This window comes from Pelophylax lessonae (genome assembly GCF_965119305.1).
Source record: "Pelophylax lessonae genome assembly, chromosome: 9".
NCBI lineage: Eukaryota > Metazoa > Chordata > Amphibia > Anura > Ranidae > Pelophylax > Pelophylax lessonae.
In genome coordinates this window covers 263890052-263909677 of record NC_138776.1, presented here as the reverse complement: position 1 = coordinate 263909677, position 19626 = coordinate 263890052, and the positions used below count along the sequence as shown (strand labels likewise).

General features: G+C 44.9%; 4 protein-coding genes across 5 annotated transcripts in view; 1 reads left to right on the top strand and 3 right to left on the bottom strand.

Moving 5' to 3' along the window:
- Positions 1-19626, bottom strand: part of LOC309564430 (uncharacterized protein) — a gene marked incomplete at its 5' end in the record, with an annotated part of 504148 nt that overhangs the window by 1097 nt on the left and 483425 nt on the right. The window lies entirely within an intron of this gene.
- The window catches only part of LOC309562808 (uncharacterized protein), a 400807-nt gene that overhangs the window by 4954 nt on the left and 376227 nt on the right, over positions 1-19626 (bottom strand). The window lies entirely within an intron of this gene.
- Positions 1-19626, bottom strand: part of LOC309562643 (uncharacterized protein) — a 361535-nt gene that overhangs the window by 19084 nt on the left and 322825 nt on the right. The window lies entirely within an intron of this gene.
- Positions 14083-18964, top strand: LOC309563909 (uncharacterized protein). The gene is made up of 7 exons (XM_082268542.1): positions 14083-14255; positions 14374-15473; positions 15613-15754; positions 16276-16416; positions 16536-16575; positions 17035-17219; positions 17921-18964. Exons 1-7 carry the CDS (start codon positions 14150-14152, stop codon positions 18958-18960), a joined length of 2754 nt encoding a protein of 917 aa, XP_082124668.1. The 5' UTR covers positions 14083-14149; the 3' UTR covers positions 18961-18964.

The following is a 19626-nucleotide window of genomic DNA, read 5'->3' as shown; positions in this document are numbered from 1 at the left end:
TAGGTGGACCCTCCGTACTGCTCTCTCCTTTACAATAAAGTCTCCAGAGAGCCTCTTGTGCTTCAGACTGTGGGGTACAGACCTGCTGCTTGGACCTGTCTGCTCCTGCACCAGAGAGATAAGCCACCAAGGGTAAGGACCCTGATGACTGCAGACAGCCAAGCGCCCAGGACAAGGATTGGGGTATACCAGGACTGGTGAGTGAATTCAGCTGTGTTTTTGTTCCACTGCTAGTGATCCAATACAACCAGTGGCTGCCTTTCCCTAAAAGTAGTTCATTACATGCAGTACTAAAGAGACAACATATGCACCACTGTACAGTTCGGGCCCCAATGTTAGCTGGGAATACAGAAGACCGGGACATCTCTCTGGTGGGTTCCCATTACTGGATCCATCTGTAGGAAACACACACACTGACTGAATACATTGTTTCTATGTGTTTATCAGATGATGGGGGATGTAGCTGGACCTTCCGTACTGCTCTCTCCTTTACTATAAAGTCTCCTCTTACCCGGTGACGTGAGGGGCGGCTGATTCTCCATCATGACGTTCCTAAGACCTGGATGGTGACAGGAGATGCTTGAAATAGGGACTGTGGCTTGTTTTTATGTGCAATTCCTTAAAGGGATTTCTTCAAACAAGGACTGCCCTCCTAAAAACTGATAGTCAACTATCCTCTTCAACCTTCTGCAATACAAACAAAGCAAGGATATAATCATATCCCATGGTGTCTGTGCTCCCTGAATATGGATCTAAACAACTAAAAGGCGAGAAGATCCCTAAAGCCCCGTACACACGAGAAGAAATTCGGCCGGGAATTTTCATCCGACGACCGATCTGCCGATTTTCGGCTTGTTAGTATGGTGCTTTCGACAACCGACTCCGACTTTTCGGCCAAAAAAATCCTGGTGTGCAGGCTATATAATTTTTGTCGACCATCAAAACACGGCCGATTTTCGTCTCATTAGTACAGATATCGATGGGGAAAAATCTTATGAGCAAGACTAGGCATGCTCAGAGATGAAAGAACACATAGAAAGCAATCCAACACATGACGTCACTTCTGAAGTAGAATTCTGTCGTGCGAGAAAATTCGTGTGCAGTCTAGAGCACATTCCAACCAACAGACACCACTCTGGACAAAAGACAGACGACCGGTCGGCGGAAATTCGTTGCGTGTGTACGAGGCTTAAGCAGCCCAGCAGGAACCTATTTCCTGAGGATCCTCCAACTTGGGGCATTGAAGGATCTGCACCATGATGTGGGATATACGCCTCCATTGAAGTACAACATATGTGACGGCCGCCTTCTCTGAGGACACATAACTGCTGGATCATCTCTATCCTATGGTAACAAGTGCCACTGTTACCAGAGGCGAGGAACATGTGAGGACTTCTCAGTCCCCCTCCTGAGCTTCCACCATTGTAAGTCCTGAAATGATACAGCGACTTAAAGGGAACATTTGGAGACTCTCAGATCCCATATTGAATCACGCCTGACAAAGGGACAATGAGGCTGTACTTGAAGGGGACATCTGGTGGGGGGATGGAGGACATTATGGAGAAGCTTTACATATGGAAATGGAGAGACCAAAGAACAAATATACTGACCGGCAACTTCCCCCAATCTATAGGCAGCCATTATCCCGCCCACTTCCATCATGTGACCTTTAACTACTCAGTGTGGGCAAGACCAGAACCCAACATGGCCACCGGGGACTAGAGAGAGGAAATATCCTGTAGTGTCATGTGACCACACCCCGCCATTTTCTTGTAGGTATTTGGAGGAGACTGACTGCCCCCTCCTACCCACCATCCTTTAACCCTTTACTGTCCCCTCCCAACCACCATGCAGTAACCCTTTATTGCCCCTTCCTATCCACTGTACATTATTACTTTACTGCCCCCTCCCATTCAAAGTACATTAACCCTTTACTGCCCCCTCCCATCTATCGTACATTAACCCTTCACTTCCCCCTCCCATTCAAAGTACATGAACCCTTTACTGCCCCCTCCCATTCAAAGTACATGAACCCTTTACTGCCCCCTCCCATCCAACATGCATTAACCCTTTACTGCCCCCTCCCATCTATCGTACATTAATCCTTCACTTCCCCCTCCCATTCAAAGTACAGTAACCCTTTACTGCCCTCTCCTATCCAAAATGCATTACCCCTTCACTGCCCCCTTCCATTCAAAGTGCATGAACCCTTTACTGTCCTCTCCCCTCCACCGTACATTAACCATTCACTGTCCCCTCCCATCCACCGTACATTAACCCTTTGCTGTCCCCTCCCATCCACCGTACATTAACCTTTTACTGTCCCCTCCCATCCACCGTATATTAACCCTTTACTGTCCCCTCCCATCCACCGTATAATAACCCTTTACTGTCCCCTCCCATCCAATGTACATTAACCCTTTACTGCCCCCTCCCATCCAACATGCATTAACTCTTTAATACCCCTCCCATCCAAAGTACATTAACCCTTTACTGCCCCAATCCAATGTAAATTAACCCTTTACTGCCCCTCTCCGATCCAACATAATTTAACCCTCTACTGCCCCTACCATCCTATGCACATTAACCCTTTGCTGCCCCCTTCTGCCCAACGTACAATAAGCCTTTACAGCCCCTCTCCCATCCAACCTACATTAACCCTCTACTGCCCTACTCCAATCCAATGTAAATTAACCCTTTACTGCCCCCTCACATCCACCGTAAATTAACCCTTTACTGTTCCCCTCCCATACAATGTAAATTAACCCTTTACTGCCCTCTCCCATCCAACGTAAATTCACCCTTTACTGCTCCCCTCCCATCCAATGTAAATTAACCCTTTTCTCCCCCTTCCATACAATGTACATTAAACCTTTACTGCCCTACTCCAATCCACCGCAAATTTACTCTTTACTTGCCTTCTCCCATCCAACCTATATTAACCCTTTATTGCCCTACTCCAATCTAATGTAAATTAACCCTTTACTGCCCATTCCATTCAATGTAAATGAACTCTTTACTGCCCCCTCCCATCCAATGCAAATAAACCCTTTACTGTCCCCTCTGATCCACTGCATTTTAACTCCCTATTGGTTCTGCCTCTACACTGTACATTAACCCCTTAGTGTCATCTCCTTATTGATTTATGCCTAAAAGTTTCTCGATTTTAATGCATGAGGTTCCGTGTTGCTTCCTAGATCCTTCCTGCCATAAGAAATGGATAATTCATTAGAGTTGACCTTCGCAAAGTCCATCACACCATTGTTCCCATTTTAAACGGGGCTCTTATGGAGGACTTCCACCATTGGGGCCCCAGATTTGGTTTACCCGCCTTTATCCAATTGGCTCTTTTTTGAGGGTGAAACTGACCGGAATATGTCTCTGCTCCATATAATTTCGTAATGCACCAGGGGGTTGCCTAAAGTTTGTCAATTTTAATGGATAGGGTTCCGTGTTCTCTCCTAGATCCTTGTTTTCATAAGAGATGATGGAAACATTCATTAGAGTTGACCTTCTCATAAGCCATCACTCCACCATCCCCACTTTGGGTGGGTTTCCTATGCTGGGCTTCCACCACTGAGGGTGAAAAGTTGGCTAACCAGCTGTTATCCAATGGGCTCTTTTGTAAGGGAAAAACTGACCAGCCTATCTGTCTACTCTATAAGGTCTCATAATGCACCAGGCGGTTTCGTCCTTTGTCTGGTTTTTCGGTATATTAACCCTTTACTGTTCACTTCATGCCATATATTAACATTTTACTGTACCTTAAAGAGAAGACTCTTAAAAAGTCCCCTGGATGGCAAGAAGATCAAACCAGTCAATCCTGAAGGAAATCAACCCTGAATATTCACTGGAAGGACAACTTATGAAACTGAAACTTTAATACTTTGGCCACCTAATGGGAAGAGTGGACTCATTGGAAAAGACCCTGATGCTGGGAAACATGGAAGGAAAAAGGAGACGAGGACGACAGAAAACAAGATGGATAGATAGCATCATCGAAACAATGAACATGAAGTTAAGCAAGCTTCGGGAGGCAGTGGAGGACAGAAAAGCCTGGCATGCTATGGTCCATGAGGTCACGAAGAATCGGACATGACTAAACGACTGAACAACAACAAAGAGGAACTGAAGGTGAAACTCTTTTAGTTTCCATTTTGGATATAGTAAGGAAGGGTTAGAACACCTAACACATTTTTTTATCCAATCTTTTATCCAATCTGTGTGGAGAAATTTCCTCTCACTTCCTGTTTCCTCCAAAGTGAGGGAATCCATTGCTGTCACCAGAACTCCTCATTGGAAGACTTCCCCTCTATTCCGGTTTGGACAACCAAAAATTTGGGTTTTTAACTTTTATTTTCGGGGAAAAAAATTACATGTGAAACGGGGACCCAGGCCGCAATAAATACCTGACAGGGGTTCAAAAAAAACATTTTTTTACTTGTTACATTTACTGTCCTGAATGCTCCTCTCTGAGAATTACCTCTTTACTGTCTCATATCATTTCAACAATCTTCAACACTATGCTTTCATGAAAGTAATCCCTGGTGATCCTGCCGGGAAGACTCCTGTTCAGGCACTTCCTTTAATAGAGTGACAACCCTCGGTACCTGGCTCCCAATTGCACACCTGTGTTGTCACCCTGTCAAAGGGGAGACTACAAGCGGCCATTTCAACACGCATTACGCAGGCTTGGTCCACTGTTGCCACCACAAGGAAACCCGCCTTTAGAAATTCCACATAGCGATCGCTGGAGTGCATATGGGCGAGAAGTGGCTGCCAAAAGGATGCAGGGGATCAGCAGTGCTGAGCTCAAACAAAGAATATATACAAGGGTTTATTAAAAGAGAAAGGTGTCACAGCTCTTTATGCTTTTGTTGCAGCCCGACTTGCACTGAAATTAACTAACGCAGTCTTCTACAGCCTTAAAATTCCCAGGGGGTCTCCACGGCTGTTTCAACACACATTACACAGACATGGTCTACTATTGCCACTATCTGTAAACCTGCCCTGGTAAATACCATGCAACCATCACTGGAATGTGAACGTGAAGTAGCTGCAAAGAGGCTGCAGGAGATCAGCTGCACTGATGAACATTGAATATGCAAAAGAACAATCAAGGGTTTTATTTCAAAGAGAAAGGTTGGAAGAGGGAGAGGCATCAGAATTTTTGTAAGTTATCGATCACTGCCTGAACTGGTATCCTTGCCACGGTGGATAGGTTTTCGGAGGTGGTTGATTGGCTGTTTTCAGGCATTCAGGAATCAGGATGTCCCAAGGTGGACTTTACATTGAAATATCCCAACTGACCTTAGGCTTAGGGCACCAACTAGATGTCCTAACCCAGCTGGTTCTATGGATAGACCATACCACCATGGAGGAATATGAACTTTACTGGATTGTGCGAGAGGCCAAAATCCTCTTCCACGTACTTTATTTGGACCTTTTGCCCTCACCATATAGCTAACCAAACCAAAACAACCAAATAGCTCTGCGCCCCGGCTCCACCCTTGATGTAAGCTGGACACAGGAAGTGATGTAAGCTGGACACAGGAAGTGATGTATTCTGTGCCTAGAAAATGGAAAATTGTATCATACTTACCGTAATTTTCCTTTCCTGGTTCCTATCCATGGCAGCATACCTGTGATAGAGCTCCGCCTCTACTCCGCCTTCAGGACTAGTGAATAGCATAAAAGAAAGACGCTCCCTACTCCCAGCATAATCCTGGGAGGGAGCGTATGCTGCCATGGATAGGCACCAGGAAAGAAAAATTATGGTAAGTAGGATACAATTTTCCGTTTTCCTGGCACCTCCATGGCAGCATACCTGTGATAAATAACTAGCTGACAAAGGGTGGGTAGATGCTAAAACACAAAGACATTTTTTTTTATTTATTTAGATGAAGAAAGGGCTTCCTGCATTGCCCTTCTTCCAAACTCTACAGTGGTGAGCGTTCCAGGGTCAACTCTATAATGTTTTAGAAATGTGTGCTGAGACGACCATGTGGCAGCCCTGCAGATGGTATCCAGGGAGACTTCACTCTGGCTGCCCATGAGGCAGTAACTGATCTCGTAAAATGAACCTTCACCTGCTCCGGAGGAACCATGCCTTTAGCCCACTACACTTTACGTATTAGTTTGACAATTCAGGATGCAAGAGTCCTGCTAGAGGCTTCCTTCCCTCTGTTTTTCCCCATGGGATAACGAAAAGCCTGTTAGATGTTCTAAATTTTTCCGTAGCATCGAGATACTTCTTGAGGACCTTTAATTTGTCCAAGCTTGGGTCTATTTCTGACTGGGAAAAAACTGGCAAGGCCCAAGGTTCCCTGAGAGGACTTGCGGTAGCGACTTTAGGGGTGATATCTTGAAAAGGTCGCAGTTCCACTCTGTCTGGAAAGAAAGAAACGTGATCCTCTCCGATTCCCAGGGCTTGCAACTCCGATATCCTCCTGCTGATGTAATGGCTTGAAGGATAAGTTCCAAATCAATATTTGTTCCATAGGAGCAAAAGGATGTTCCGCCAAGGCTTCCAGGAATAGAGTTAGGCCCCATTTTGGAAAGGTGCGTCTGACCGTGACTTTAACACCCCTCTAAGGAACGTAATTACGAGAGGGTTGACCGCCCATCTTGAATTTGTTGCTGCTGACAATGCGGCCACCTGGACCTTTATTGAACAGAGATCTATGATTAGGTCAAGTCCGTGCTGTAGGAACCCCAAAATATTGGAGACTGAAGGTGAGGATGGATCTAAATTTTTTCCAGCTGCGAAGGTTTGGAACTTTTCCTAGACTCTTGAGTAGATGGAGTTTGTGGATGGTTTCCTTGTTTGAAGGAGTTCCGAAATGACTTCCAGGAAACAGCCTAAGGCTTCAAACCTCAGCCTCTCAATTTCCACACCCTTAGATCCAGTCTGTGCGGGTTCGGATGAGAGACTCTGCCCTGCTGTAGAAATTGAGGGAACAGGTGAAGTCTCAGAGGTTTGCTCACAGACAGCCAGCGGAAACCAGGGTCTCTTAGGCCAATAAGGGAGAATCGCCAAGATGTGTACTGGTTCCTTCAGGAGCCTCAGGAAGAATTTTAGAATTGACTGAATGCAGCATTGCTGGCTGAGCAGCAAATGGTGTCAATTGCTGCTTCTCCGACTAAATCGTCAGACATCTTCAGCTCGTCCAGTGCCTTTATGATGTCTTTCTTTGGCACATCTCGTCTAATAGCCGACTTTTATGTTTTCTGTCCAGGCTTTTATTGCTGTGGACACTGATGTAAGGGCGGTTGCTGACTTACATGCTGCACCTGAAGCTAGATAAAGGATCTTTAAAGGATGCTGAATCTTTCATAGGAAGAGTAACATTTTTTGCTAGCCGGCTACTGCTGCATCCACCACTGGCTTTGAATCCAGGGGCTCCGAGTAAGATGGAACTAGAGGGTAAATTTTCCCAAACTTTGCGAGTGAGAACTTCTTTTCCGTTTTCTTCCACTCCTCCTTAATGACCTCCTTTATTTCAGGCACCAAAGGAAAAACTGCTTGTTTCCTTTTTATGTGTGGGAAGTACCTTCTTGACTTTGAGGAGGGCTCCTTGGTCCTCCCATGCGATGGCCAATTTCACTGCCTCTATAAAGGGCTGAATGAGTGAGAAACTGAAACCTCATATCTCTGAGTCTTCTGAAGATGTATCCGAAGGATTCCCCTGAGAAGGGGTTCTGGCCTTCTGCCCTGAAGGGGAAATTGGCATGCTGGCTTTAGAGGGGCCTGGAACCTCTGGGTCAACATCTGCTGCCTGCAGGTCCTGAGGTATCGCCTGAGCAGGCTACCCAAGTTTGGGTTGTCCCTTTTAGTCTTTTATCCGAAATCTCGCAAATAAATAACCAGAGAGGGAATCATTCCCATTTAATAGCATTGGGCAACAGCCCTAAAGAAGGGAGAGCCTTTTCTCTTGAAATGCATTGGATTGATGTACTTGTCGCTACTCTCAATAAACACCTCTTAATCTACCATCAAACTTGTATTCTTTTGGACATTGGCACTCCTTCTTTCTTACTATTCCAAGTTTAGGGCTGTACCAAAAATGCAGCAGCCCAAGACCTAAGAAGGCTCACTGTCAGTATCCATCATTGTGTCAAACATCGTTGGTAGTGAGCCCTTGTAGATCACTAACTCCTGGTTCCCCAGGGCACGGAGTCTAAGCCCAAGCCTGCTTCTTCACTAGAGCCACTGATGTTGGGGTTGGATTTGCAGCTGGATTTGAAGCTGGAACCAGGTCACAGCCCCCAGGAATGCCCAGCTGAGGATGAGGAGACCACTCGTGTGTGCAGAGTACAACAGGAAATCCAGGAGACAAGCCGAGGTCAGGACAGGCAGCAAACAAGCACCATCTGTGAACCACTGTCTGCTTGTGAAAGAAGCCGGGGTCAGTACACATGAAGTCAGGCACAGGATACTCGAGTAACAAGTAAACAGGAGCTCAGAGAATGGTGAAATTTCTCAGGCAATGTGGACTACACTGGGCATGTCTTATATAGGCAAGCAAACTAGGAGTCCGGCCAGGAAAGTGATTGAAGGGAAGGAAATAAAAGCGCACAGAATAGCAGAATAGCCCATAGTTAAGCACAGCCAAACCACACACGTTAAAGGAATCAGGGTAGAGAAAGCACTGCACCAAAGTATACACAAGCAGGAAACTGTAGGCTAACTTGTAACACATTGGGCATAACCTTCTGGAGGGAAACCTCCCTACTGACCTACACAATCACCCAATGGAAAAGGTCCTGGAAGTCGCACATCTCTGCAAACCCCCATAAGAAGGTGTATGCCTTCTCAGCCTCAGCCCGGGCTTCAACCAGGCTACTCCCCCAACACGTTTCTCTTCACCCAGGGCCCCATGACTAAGCTCTGTGGGCAGAGTGAAACATGCTGCGAGAGTGATCTGTTTGGAGCCTGAGCTGACCTTCTTATGGGGATTTGCAGAGATGTGCGACTTCCAGGACCTTTTCTGTTAGATGTCTTCAGCTGGGACGAGCTCTGTCCTTGTCTGCGTTTATGAGGTTGAAAAAAGACATCAGTCTATCCAGTTCAACCTATGATGTGTGTGTGTTTGCTGTTAACCGTACTTTGTATACCCCTGTATGTTGTACATTGTATACCCCTGTATGTTGTGGTCTTTAAGGTGCCCATCTAATAGTTTTTTGAAACTATCGATGCTCCCCGCTGATACTACTGCTTGTGGAAGAGAGTTCCACATCCTTACTGCTCTGACAGTAAAGAACCCCTTACGTATTTTAAGGTTGAACCGTTTTTCCTCTAGTTTTAGTGAGTGGCCACGTGTCTTATTGTATTCCCTCCCTCTGAAAAGTTTGTTCCTTATGCTATGGTCATCACCAGTACAGTATTTGTACATTGGAGAAGAGACGCTTGAGAGGGGATATGATATCAGAGAGAATAAGTTCAATGCTTGTAGTCTTTCCTCATAGCTGATGCCCTCCATTCCCCTAATTATCTTTGTTGCCCTTCTCTGGACTCTCTCCAGTTCCAGCAAATCCTTCCTGTGGACCGGTGCCCAGAACTGGACAGAATACTCCAGATGTGGCCAGACCAGAGTCTTGTAAAGTGGGAGAATAATCTCTTTATTTCTGGAGTGAATCCCTCTTTTTTATACATGCCAGTATTCTGTTGGCTTTGCTTGCAGCGGCTTGGCATTGCATGCCACTGCCAAGCCTGCTGTCCACTAGGACCCCCAGGTCCTTTTCCATCTTAGATTCACCCAGAGGTCCCCCCCCCCCCCCCCCAGCAAGTAGCTTGCTTTCATGATTCTGCCGCCCAAGTGCATTACCTTACATTTTTCAACATTAAACCTCATCTGCCATGTAGTTGCCCACCCCGTTATTTTGTTCAGGTCTGCTTGTAAGGTTTCCACATCCTGCATAGAAGATATTGGCATGCCTAGTTTAGTATCATCTGCAAATACCGAGATTGTGCTAGATATCCCCTCCTCTAGATCATTTATGAATAAATTAAACAGGATTGGTCCCAGGACAGATCCTTGGGGGACACATGGCAGCCCCAGAACCGTTCCCTCCCGGGCTGACCTTTTGTCGGGCTACCTGGTTGATCCTGCTAGTAGCATATGCTTGTCTCAAAGATTAAGCCATGCACGTGTAAGTACACACGGCCGGTATATAGTTGCCAACATTTGAAAAACATTTCCAGGGACACTTTGCAGCACAGCTATCAATTACTTACTACACCCACTTCCCTGAAGCTCCGCCCACTCTGCATAATTAATCTCCGCCTACTTATCAGATTATAGGGTCTACTTCATAAAGAGAGAATTACAGGAAATTTAAAAGGGAATTGAAAACTTGAGGCCAAAGTAGCAGAGTTGGAATAATTCTCCCATTCAGCTGCACTACTTCTGCCTAAAGTTTAAAATTCTCATCACAATTCCCTGCAATTCTAAAGTGTCAGCTTGTCGGAAGGTGCTCTGCCTCCCCCTGCTGGCGGATTTCGGAAAGTGCACCATGCTGACACCCTGGCTCCGGTGACACGTTAAATTTGCGACAGACGAGAAGAGTGAGCGGGCACAGAGAGAGAGAGAGACAACCTGCTGCCAGAACAACAAAACATAGCTGGGGTGAGAGCGACACTGTGTGGAACAAAATTTAAATGATTTACATTGTCCCTGATTAACAGGGACAGTGTAAATTACCCGGGACAGGCTCCTATTTGCCGGTATTGTCCCGGGAAAAACGGGACAGTTGGCAGGTATGCCGGTACAGTGAAACTGCAAATGGCTCATTAAATCAGTTGATACATAAGAGGACCTGGTGGAGCCTTGAGCGGCACCTGTAAATTTAGTTTGAGTCACACAATCGGCCCCCATGACCAACGAATAGTTCAGTCAATCCTGCGCGGTCTTCAGCAAAAGTTTTTAAAAATTCTTCAATAATTATTAAAAAAAGTTATAATTAATGGCACTGCAAGTGCCATGTACGTTTTCAAACATTTCTAACGCATATTTGGGATGTACAGAAACAAAAAGGTTTGCGCTCATTTCCAGAGCACCAAAGCGTAATAGGGCCTTAGGGGTGAGTTATCGTTTTTTTCTTTTTGTTCAGGCGTTCATCCGAACGTCAGACTTTCCGATATTCTCCAGTTTTCCAATATTGGTCCGATATTTTCGCAGTCGCAAGTTGTCCACCAGGCGCAGATCTCAGCTACGTTTAGCAATCAACATGCACAGGACGTGATGTGAGATATGGGAAGTGATGTCAGGAACAAACAGGAAGTGATGACTGGAGCCGAAAGGAAGTGATGTCAGCCACAGACAGGAAGTGATGCTAGATTCACACAGGAAGCCATGTCAAATATAAGTAGGAAGTTCCGGAGAGGAAGTAGAGAAGCGACGTAGCTCGAACTGGCAGCAGAGGAGGTAATAAGATCTTATTTTCTATTTACACCCAGTAATACCCCGTCATGTCCGTCCTCTTCCTCCATAGTCACTGTGACGTCTTTAATCTCCAACAGATGATGTGACAGACATCCTATATAATATAGATGCTAAAAACCTCTTTCCTTCTGTATCTCAACACCCCAAACCTAAAGAAAATCCCCATCAACTTACAAGAAAGACCAAAATACCCACAAAACGAAAAGATAAACGAAAAAAAAGACCCTATGAAATAAAAGACAACTGTTTTATAGGTTTAGGTTTGCAAAAGTATTTTTTTTTTTTATATTTTTATATTTAAAAAATAAATAAATAAAATAAAAGGTGACAGCGCCCCTCACATCAACCATGTAATAACATGAAAAAATAAACCCAAAAAACAAAAACAAATATTAAGACCACACAAAAATAAAAAAGCAAAAAAGGGGGTGTATTTGCCCCAGAGCAGTCAATCAAAAGTGTTGCTGATACCAATAGTCCAAATAAAGAGGTTGGGGGTAATTGAAGACCAATGAAATTGGGGGGTTGTGATCACACAGTACGCTACACCCCTCCACTGCAGATTGCAGGAGTAAAGCACAGTTTCCTAATTGGCCGCCTTAAGCCCCGTACACACGATCAGATTATCGAAGATCTGTCATCCGTTTTTTGTGGCATGCTAGTCTGATGTGGAAAGTGAAGAGGTTATTTTCATACGAATTTTCCCGTACGACAGAATTCTACTTCAGAAGTGATGTCATGTGTTGGATTGTTTTGTATGCGTTCTTTCGTCTCTGAGCATGCCTAGTCTTGCTCTTAAGATTTTTTTCCGTCGAAATCTGTACTAATGAGACGAAAATCGGACGTTGTTTTGACGGACGACAAAAATGATATCAGGATTTTGTCAGCCCAAAAGTCGGAGTCGGCTGTCGAAAGCACCATACTAACAATCCGAAAATTGACAGATCGGTCGTCGGACGAATTTTCCCTACAGATTTACTTATCGTGTGTACGGGCCTTTAAGCCTCGTACACACGCAAAAAAAAAATTTCCGCTGACCGGTCGTCCGTCTTTTGTCCAGAGTGGTGTCTGTTGGTTGGAATGTGCTCTAGACCAGTGGTCCTCAACCCTGACCTACAGGGCCCACTAACAGGCCAGATTTTAGGTATTACCTTGGGGAGATGCAGACTAGAGTACTGCAATCACTGAGCAGTAAATGATATCACCTGGGATGTATTTCAGTTATCTTGAAAATCTGGCCTGTTAGTGGGCCCTGTAGGCCAGGGTTGAGGACCACTGCTCTAGACTGCACACGAATTTTCCGGCACGACAGAATTCTACTTCAGAAGTGATGTCATGTGTTGGATTGCTTTCTATGTGTTCTTTCATCTCTGAGCATGCCTAGTCTTACTCATAAGATTTTTCCCCATCGAAATCTGTACTAATGAGACGAAAATCGGACGTTGTTTTGATGGTCGACAAAAATTATATAGCCTGCACACCAGGATTTTTTCGGCCGAAAAGTCGGAGTCGGTTGTCGGAAGCATCATACTAACAGGCCGAAAATCGGCAGATCGGTCGTCGGACGAATTTTCCCTACAGATTTTCTTATCGTGTGTACGGGCCTTTAGTATACCACTGCACAGACCTGACCGGAGAGGTGAGGAGGATTCTGGGAGGTCACATGACATCACTCTTATCTCTATTAATAAAACACAGACCTGACTGGAGAGGTGAGGAGGATTCTGGGAGGTCACATGACATCACTCTTATCTCTATTAATAAAACACAGACCTGACCGGAGAGGTGAGGAGGATTCTGGGAGGTCACATGACATCACTCTTATCTCTATTAATAAAACACAGACCTGACCGGAGAGGTGAGGAGGATTCAGGGATGGGATGCAGTGACCGTTGTTATTATATTTTTTTTCCCTAGGATTTTGCAGTGGTAAAGACATCTAGTGAGCGATGGGCACCCAACAGCCTTCCTCATAGACCATCGGACATCACAAAATCTACATCCTCACTACCGGATACCCGAAAAACACAGCAAGCAGAAGACTCTAGAAGTCACCAACAAGATCACTGAGCTGACGACAGGAGAGGTGAGCGGTGCTGGGAATTCTGGGACATTATCCAGTAACAGACAAGGGATGTGTCTGGATGGTGACTGTATCATTGTGTGTGTCAGGTTCCTATAAGGTGTCAGGATGTCACCGTCTATTTCTCCATGGAGGAGTGGGAATATTTAGAAAGGCACAAGGATCTCTACAAGGACGTCATGATGGAGAATCAGCCGCCCCTCACATCACCGGGTAAGAGGAGACTTTATTGTAAAGGAGAGAGCAGTACGGAGGATCCACCTAGATCCCCCATCATCTGATAAACACATAGAAACAATGTATTCAGTCAGTGTGTGTGTTTCCTACAGATGGATCCAGTAATGGGAACTCACCAGAGAAATGTCCCTATCCTCTGTATTACCAGGATCCGACACTAGATGATCACAACTATGCGCGCTGTAACCAGGTTGGTTGGAGCATCTACAACATGAACATGACTCAAAAATGCAAGACAAATGTGTAGACCCTACGAATTGATGTTTTCTATGTGATCTTTCATTAATAAATCTTATATTTGCAACCTATTTTCTTGATTTAGGGTAAAGATCTGATTGATCTAAAAGTTGAGTTTAGAACAGAAAAAGAAGAAGAAGAGACGTATATGAGGTGTGATCTTTCGCAGGAAGAAGGTAAAATGGTGATGCCAATTAACGAGAAGGAATTTATCCATGTCATTATGAAGAATTTGCGGCCCCTCACATCATTGGGTAAGAGGTTACTTTATTGTAAAGGATAGAGCAGTACGGAGGCTCCACCTAGATCCCCCCCATCATCTGATAAACCCATAGAAACAATGTATTCAGTCAGTGTGTGTGTTTCCTACAGATGGATCCAGTAATGGAAACCCCCTAGAGAGATGTTCCCGTCCTCTGTATTCCCGGGATTCCACACAGGAAGATCATATCTACGCACAACATGATCAGATAAATGGGAACTCACCAGAGAGACGTCCCCGTCCTCTTTTCTCGCGGGATTACACACAGGAAGATCATATCTATGCACACCATTGCAACATAGATGGATCAAGTAATGGGAACCCACCAGAGAGATGTCCTCGTCCTCTGTATTCCTGGGATTCCAGACAGGAAGATCATATCTACGCATACCGTGACATGGTAGATGGATCCAGTAATGGGAACTCACCAGAGAGATGTCCCCGTCCGTCCCGGGATGCCACACAGGAAGATCATATATATGCACACCATGATCATGTAGATGGACCCAGCAATGGAAACTCACCGGAGAGATGTCCCCATCCTCTGTATTCCCAGGATGCCACACAGGAAGATCATATCTACGCACACCATGACAAGGTAGATGGATCCAGTAATGGGAACTCACCAGAGAGATGTCCCCATCCTCTTTATTCCCGGAATTCCACACAGGAAGATCATATATACGCACACAATGGTCATGTAGATGGATCCAGTAATGTGAACTCACCAGAGAGATGTCCCCGTCCTCTTTATTCCCGGGATTCCACACAGGAAGATCATATATACGCACACAATGGTCATGTAGATGGATCCAGTAATGTGAACTCACCAGAGAGATGTCCCCATCCTCTGTATTCCCGGGATTCCACACAGGAAGATCATATATATGCACACAATGATCAAATAGATGCATCCATTAATGGGAACCCACCAGAGAGATGTCCCCGTCCTCTGTATTCTCTGGATGCCACACAGGAAGATCATATCTACGCACGCCATGATCAAATAGATGGATCCATTAATGGGAACCCACCAGAGAAATGTCCCCGTCTTCTGTATTCTCCGGATGCCACACAGGAAGATCATATCTACGCACACCATGATCAAATAGATGGGTCCATTAATGGGAACCCACCAGAGAAATGTCCCCATCCTCTGTATTCCCGGGATTTCACACTGGAAGATCACAACTATGCTCAACCCTATCAGGTAGGTTTAACATCTGGAACATATATTGTCCTCTCTTCTGTGTCATCTTCTCAGATGAAGTTCAGATCTTATACTGTAGGTTGATGTTCTGTTTTTAAAGTCTCTGAGTCATTCTTTTTCAATATTTTTGTGATGGAAGTGTGAAGATCCGATGAGTATGGAAGTTGGGAGTCAAGCAAAAGAAGCAGAGGTTAATATGAAGGGTGATCAGAAGTCAACAGAGGAAAGTGGGAAGATGGTGACCGACAACGAGGAGAGGTTTCGTCTGGATGACACTGAAGGTGATTGTAAATGTTACACTGATTTATATTTCTTTTTTTTTTGCTTGGTTGTTTTCTTAAAGTCAAACTCCAAGAGAGATCCTATTTTAAACCTACATTTGTCCAGTTTGGTTCCATCTAACACTGCACTTCTCACATCTGGAGATGCGGACATTTACTGAAGTACGTAAAGTCAGCGCTGGTGTCTTCCAGGTGCTGCTCAAGGGACTTGCCTTCTGAATTCTGAACACAGCGGGTCGCTTCCTTGGCCAGTCCACCATTCAGAGAACGTCTTGTATTTTTTTCAATGACCACAAGGGGTTCTCTGATTGGACAAGGTAGAGACATCATTTGTCCCTCCTCTCTGCCTCCTCCAATGAAAGAAGGCCTTGTATGCATTTAAAAAGAAATACAAGACGTGAAGTATGTAGGTTGTCATTGATTATATTCTTGATAGTTGTCTGGCTAGTTCAGTTTATTGGAAAGAGCAAAACTGGGGTCCATCTAGATCTTTCATTATCCCCCATATCTGTTGCTTGCAGATGGATCCAGTAATGGGAACCCACCAGAGAGTTGTCCCTGTCCTCCGTATTCCCGGGATTCCACACAGGAAGATCATATCTATGCACACCATGATGAGGTGGATGGATCCAATAATGGAATCCTACCAGAGAGATGTCCCAGTAATGGAAACCCACCAGAGAGATGTCCCAGTAATGGAAACCCACCAGAGAGATGTCCCAGTAATGGAAACCCACCAGAGAGATGTCCCAGTCCTATGTATTCCTGGGATTCCACACAGGAAGATCATATCTATGGAAACCCACCGGAGAGATGTCCCAGTAATGGAAACCCACCAGAGAGATGTCCCAGTAATGGAAACCCACCAGAGAGATGTCCCAGTAATGGAAACCCACCAGAGAGATGTCCCAGTAATGGAAACCCACCAGAGAGATGTCCCCGTCCTCTGTATTCCTGGGATTCTACACAGGAAGATCATATCTATGGAAACCCACCAGAGAGATGTCCCCGTCCTATGTATTCCTGGGATTCCACAGAGGAAGATCATATCTATGGAAACCCACCAGAGAGATGTCCCAGTAATGGAAACCCACCAGAGAGATGTCCCAGCAATGGAAACCCACCAGAGAGATGTCCCCGTCCTCTGTATTCCCGGGATTCCACACAGGAAGATAACACCATCCCCCACCATCATCAGGTAGGTGGGACTGGGCATGTAGAAAAGTGATCATATACTCGGAAAGATAACATTCTTCTATGTATAGTATATAATATTGAAGTTCACATTCTAAGGGTTTATTTTCTGACATTGTGTTGGTTAAGGATGAAGAATTGATTAATATGAAAAATGAGGTTGAAAAGGAGAAAGAAGAGACATATGAGAGGGGTGATCAGCAAATTATGGAGAATAATGAAATGATGGACACTGGTAAAGAGGTGGACTCTTCCCCAGATATCAGCTCAGGTAAATATTCATCACTAGATGCAAAAACATGTTAACCTTTTACTTCTACAAATGGAAGATGTATTTACTGATTGAATGTGATGGGAAATGAGCAGACCTGCATGCTTTTGCTGGAAAGGTCCATCTCCATTCCTCAATATAACGTCATGTTCCCAACAAATGAGGAGGAGATACTGTACACCATATGAAAGGTCCATCTCCATTCCTCAATATAACGTCATGTTCCTAACCAATGAGGAGGAGATCCTGTATACACCATATGAAAGGTCCATCTCCATTCCTCAATATAACGTCATGTTCCCAACAAATGAGGAGGAGATCCTGTACACCATATGAAAGGTCCATCTCCATTCCTCAATTTAACGTCATGTTCCCAACAAATGAGGTGGAGATACTGTACACCATATGAAAGGTCCATCTCCATTCCTCAATATATCGTCATGTTCCCAACAAATGAGGAGATACTGTACACCATATGAAAGGTCCATCTCCATTCCTCAATATATCGTCATGTTCCCAACAAATGAGGAGGAGATACTGTACACCATATGAAAGGTCCATCTCCATTCCTCAATATATCGTCATGTTCCCAACAAATGAGGAGGAGATACTGTACACCATATGAAAGGTCCATCTCCATTCCTCAATATAACGTCATGTTCCTAACCATACCTCAGTGATCTATTTTTTTTCCCCTTCAGGTTATAATGCAGAAGATAAAGGCATCACGCAATGTCCCCCAGAGGAAAATCCTCTTACTGATAATATAGATGACGGACCTCACCATTTGGAGGGATCAATGGATATGTCTAATCCCGAGGAATCTCCTGATAAATCTCAGTCTAGGACTTCTTATACCCCTCCAATATCTGAAAGTGCGGATACAACAAGAGATCCATCGATGGGATGTCACACGGGCGAAGGCCCTTCTTCCTGTTCAGATTTTCTTCGGAAAGAAAAGCCTAATCTACCCCAGGAAAGTCAAACAGGCAAGCCCTTCTTCTCCTGCTTAGAGTGTGGGAAATGTTTCTTCCGGGAAGTAGATCTTCGGAGACACCAGATAATTCATACGGAACTTTTTTCCTGTTCTGATTGTGGAAAATGCTTCGCTCGTAAAGGACATTTTCTTGACCACCTCCGACTTCACACAGGGGAGGCTGTTTTTTCATGTTCAGAGTGCGGGAAATCTTTCACTCAGAAAGGAAAGCTTAAGAGACACCAGAAAGGTCACACAACTGAGCGCCTATACGCATGTTTAGATTGCGGAAAACGTTTCATTCAGAAATGGAGCCTTCTACACCACCAAAGAATTCATGCCGGTGAGGGTCCTTATACCTGTGAAGAGTGCGGGAAACATTTCATTGATAAAAAAGCGCTTATTACACACCAGAGACATCACACGGGTGAGCGCCCCTACTTGTGTAAAGAGTGCGGGAAGAGTTTCGTTCACAAAGAATACCTTCATAACCACTTCAAAATTCACACAGTGCGTCGTTTCATATGCACGGAGTGTGGGAAATGTTTCCTTTACAACAGAGACCTTGCTATACACCACAGAGTACACACGGGGGAGCGTCCTTTTTTATGTTCAGAGTGCGGGAAGTGTTTCGCCTTCAAAAGTGGACTTGTTACACATCAGAAAGTTCACACGGGCGAGCGCCCCTATTCGTGTGCAGAGTGCGGAAAATCTTTCCACGAGAAAGGAGGCCTAATTAAGCATCTGAGAATTCACATGGGTTAAACGTCCCTTTCAGAGTGCGGGAAGTGTCCCTTTTCAGAGTGCAGGAAGTGTTTCACTCAGAGAAGTCACACAGGAGAGCCTCCCCGTTCCTTTACGCCAGTGGTCCTCAACCCTGGCCTACAGGGCCCATTAAAAGGCCAGATTTGCAAGATAACTGAAATACATCCCAGGTGATATCATTTGCTGCTCAGTGATTGCAGTACTCTAGTCTGCATCTCCCCAAGGTAATACTTAAAATCTGGCCTGTTAGTGGGCCCTGAAGACCGGAGTTGAGGAAAACTGCTTTACGCCACCTAGACTTTCCAGAAGTCACACTCCTACGGGTCCTTTTGATGTTCCGAGTGTGGGAAAGGATTCAAACATACAGCATCTCACAAAAGTAAGTACACCCCTCACATTTTTGTAAATATTTTATTCTATCTTTTCATGTGACAACACTGAAGAAATGAGACTTTGCTACAATGTAAAGTAGTGAGTGTACAGCTTGTATAACAGTGTAAATTTGCTGTCCCCTCAAAATAACTCAACACACAGCCATTAATGTCTAAACCGCTGGCAACATAAGTGAGTACACCCCTAAGTGACAATGTCCAAATTGGGCCCAAAGTGTCAATATTTTGTGTGGCCCCCATTATTTTCCAGCACTGCCTTTACCCTCTTTGGCAT